This window comes from Lottia gigantea (assembly GCF_000327385.1).
Source record: "Lottia gigantea unplaced genomic scaffold LOTGIsca_9, whole genome shotgun sequence".
In the NCBI taxonomy this organism is placed as follows: domain Eukaryota; kingdom Metazoa; phylum Mollusca; class Gastropoda; family Lottiidae; genus Lottia; species Lottia gigantea.
The window spans coordinates 484,625-487,628 of NW_008710950.1; the positions used below are offsets into that span (position 1 = coordinate 484,625).

At 39.2% G+C, this 3,004-nt stretch overlaps 1 protein-coding gene across 1 annotated transcript; it reads left to right on the forward strand.

Annotated features, from left to right (window-relative positions):
• Positions 1-1,623: 1,623 nt before the first annotated feature.
• Positions 1,624-2,563, forward strand: LOTGIDRAFT_155669 (hypothetical protein; the record flags this gene model as incomplete). The annotated part of the gene is made up of 3 exons (XM_009068212.1): positions 1,624-1,659; positions 1,791-1,818; positions 2,145-2,563. 3 exons carry the CDS (start codon positions 1,624-1,626, stop codon positions 2,561-2,563), a joined length of 483 nt encoding a protein of 160 aa, XP_009066460.1.
• Positions 2,564-3,004: the final 441 nt, after the last annotated feature.

Sequence of the window (3,004 nt, forward strand, 5' to 3'; positions counted from 1 at the left end):
GTTTGGTTCGGCAGCGTGGTAGCTCTAGATGGTGCAGGTGTAGTGTCCATTTCAGTTGGTAGAGATATGGTTACTCTGGTTTTTGTTTCGTTGATTGTTTGGTAGAATTTGGAAATTACAGCTTGAGTGAGACGTTTCCCATAGGAGCGACGGGCCCAGGACAGGGCATGAGAAACGATGCGGTCGACGGCAGGTGATGATAAAGACTTGGTACGAATGGTGGTCAGCTTCTCTTGAAGTGTGGTTTGGTAATGGTCGATCAAGACCTGCGTAACCTTACAGAGCCATGTCCGATTGAGGGATCTAATATTCGCGTCGACAGCTGATGTTTTCATTGCTGGACGGATAAAACTATCCAACTCAGAGACTTTGCGTTTGAAGGTAAACGCTGGTTGGCCTTGCTGTTGAAGGGTAAGGATTGCCAAATGATGGAGGCACTGCAAAACTTGGAAGAACAACTTCACAAAGGGTTCTTCCTCCTTATGAGTGGGGACTGGTTGGCGTCGGTGGGCTGGTAGTCGTTTCTGTTGTTGGTCAGGTCGATGGTTACCTCTTGATTGGTAGGCTGTGTTGTAGGTAGGTCGGCGATGGGGTGGGATATAGCTGGATGGGTTGGTTGGTGGTCGGCGATTGGTAGGTGGTAGAGGTCAATGGAAGACAGGGCCGTTGTAGGGTACGTGATATTGGTTTGGTTGACGATTAGTGTTTCTATTTCTGGCTTCTTGCCAGTGGTTGTTGTAGTTGGGGAGCATAATGAAAATAAAAATAAAAATAGGCATGCAAAAACCCCAAAAGGGAGAGAGAAAGAAGATTTCTAAAAATAGCCTGGATCATTTGCATAAAATGTTTTAGTGGAGTAAGTCCTATATTACCATTACTAGACAAATCAGTGCTAAATACCGGAAGTAAATAGTATCGCCCAGAAGACACAACGACATTAAGACAAGTCAGTCCGTACTTTGGAATATTTAGTAGCTGGAAAGAATGTGGCCTTAATCTCTTCATGATGGTTTGAAGCAAAGAGATTTTGTGTTTTGTTTACATGACCTTCCGTTCTCCTTCAACTCCGCTTCGATTCAGATAGCACCAATCTCATTTCCACGTCCATAAAACGAAGGGTAGTGAGCTAGTTTAAAACGGGTTAATAAGACTTGTCAAAACCCATATTTGGAATAAGATGATCATGGCCATGAAAATTTTAGTTAGACAAATTCGAAAGTACGCTTCTGCCGGATAAAAACTGCAGGAAAAGCCTATTTTCATGTGGTAAATATGGATAATTCAACATTTAGGGATCCCAGATGATCATAGAGATATGAAAGAAAGATGCGAAATATTCGAAAGATGCGAGCAATTTTCAATATCAGACTTCATAAATTTCAATGTTCCGGACATATGATCGATAAATTTGATGGCAAGGTCGATAACTTGCGTTTCAAGACAACTATATCGATTGAGCAAATGTCTATATAAGAGATTGTCAGTATAGCTCATTAACATTTAGAAAACTTCGTGGCAGTAATTAAAGTGTTTAAAAGGATGCTGAGAAAACAAAAGATATATAAGTAAACAGAATGTTTTCATGACAAATTTTCTAATTTTTTGAGAAGGAGACTTTGGAAAATGGTGAAAATCTTAACAACGATCGGTACCTTTTTGGTAATCATAAAATATTTTTTCAACATTTAATTTCAAAAAGCGATACGTTTTCGACGTTGAATGGGTTTTCCAATCTACAGGAAGGCCTGTATTACCTCTTTCTTTGTAACCAAGTTTTGATTTTCTTTCAGATAATTTTGTTTATGACACCAATTAAGGGTAAGTAATTTTTAGATATTGTTAACAAGTTAATGACAGGTATAAAATATGATTGATCAAGAAAGTCTAGTAGGGTCTTTAAATCATGTTTGCGTACCACAAGACGTTAGTAGTTGTACACCCTAATTTTATATTGGAAATATAATTTTATATTGAATATGGCACCAAACTATAATTGTTTGAAAATGGCGGATTACGTTTGTGGTGCCAAAACTTACATATTCGTCTAAGGGTATACACAATTGAAGTGATTATATTTATGTTCCTGAAAATATGTAAGTTGAACATAGATCGTAAGTCAATTCTTCTAAATTGGTGATTTTCAGGTTTAGATAGAGACCACTGGGGAACACATTTTGTTCTCACCTTCTTGGCGTACCATGATACAGATATCAAGAATGAGGTAGTTATAACGGCAAGAGAACAATGTAACGTTTCTGTTATATTCCATGGAACCAATATCGAACATTTCATTGAACTTGCTGCTGGAAAATCACAGATATATACTTATGATGATATCATAACTTTAGAGCCATTTCATCAAGTTTTACCAAAGAAAGCCGTATCTGTGGAAAGCTCCCGCAGTGTATCTGTGTTTGGAATGTCAAGATCGAAGAAATACGGCGATGGTTTTTTAGCATTGCCTACTCTGGGGCTCGGTACAGAATATATAACCGTTAACTGTAACTCGACTGGAGGTTGTGAGTATCATGATATACATATTTCTAAATGTATTGCCATGTAGGTTGAAAGTTTACTCTAGGATAACCTTCGACAGCACTGGTCTCGAGATCGCATTGCGTATTCTTATAAGAAAAAAAAGAATACACCAATCGTGAATCATTTCAATTCAACCAAGCATACAGTTGTACCTAAAGGTCTGAACACACAGAGTACAGATTGTGGTGCGGCGCACAGAATGCCTCAAGGTGTTTTCATATATCTACCCATACACAGTCCGGTAACCTCAGCGTCGAGTGCGCCGACGGGACCCTGCACTACAGTGAATGCCCCATAAGCGAATTTTTGTACAACGCAGCAATGCCAGAAGGGTCTGGGCCAATTAGTAGCCAGTTCCTAGTCGAATCATTAACCTCTCTACACTCAATTTTCACCTAATTGGTGAAAACCTTGCCTGTTTCGCCGTATCCTATTAGAACGACAAAATAGGCTCGCAGCGTTACGT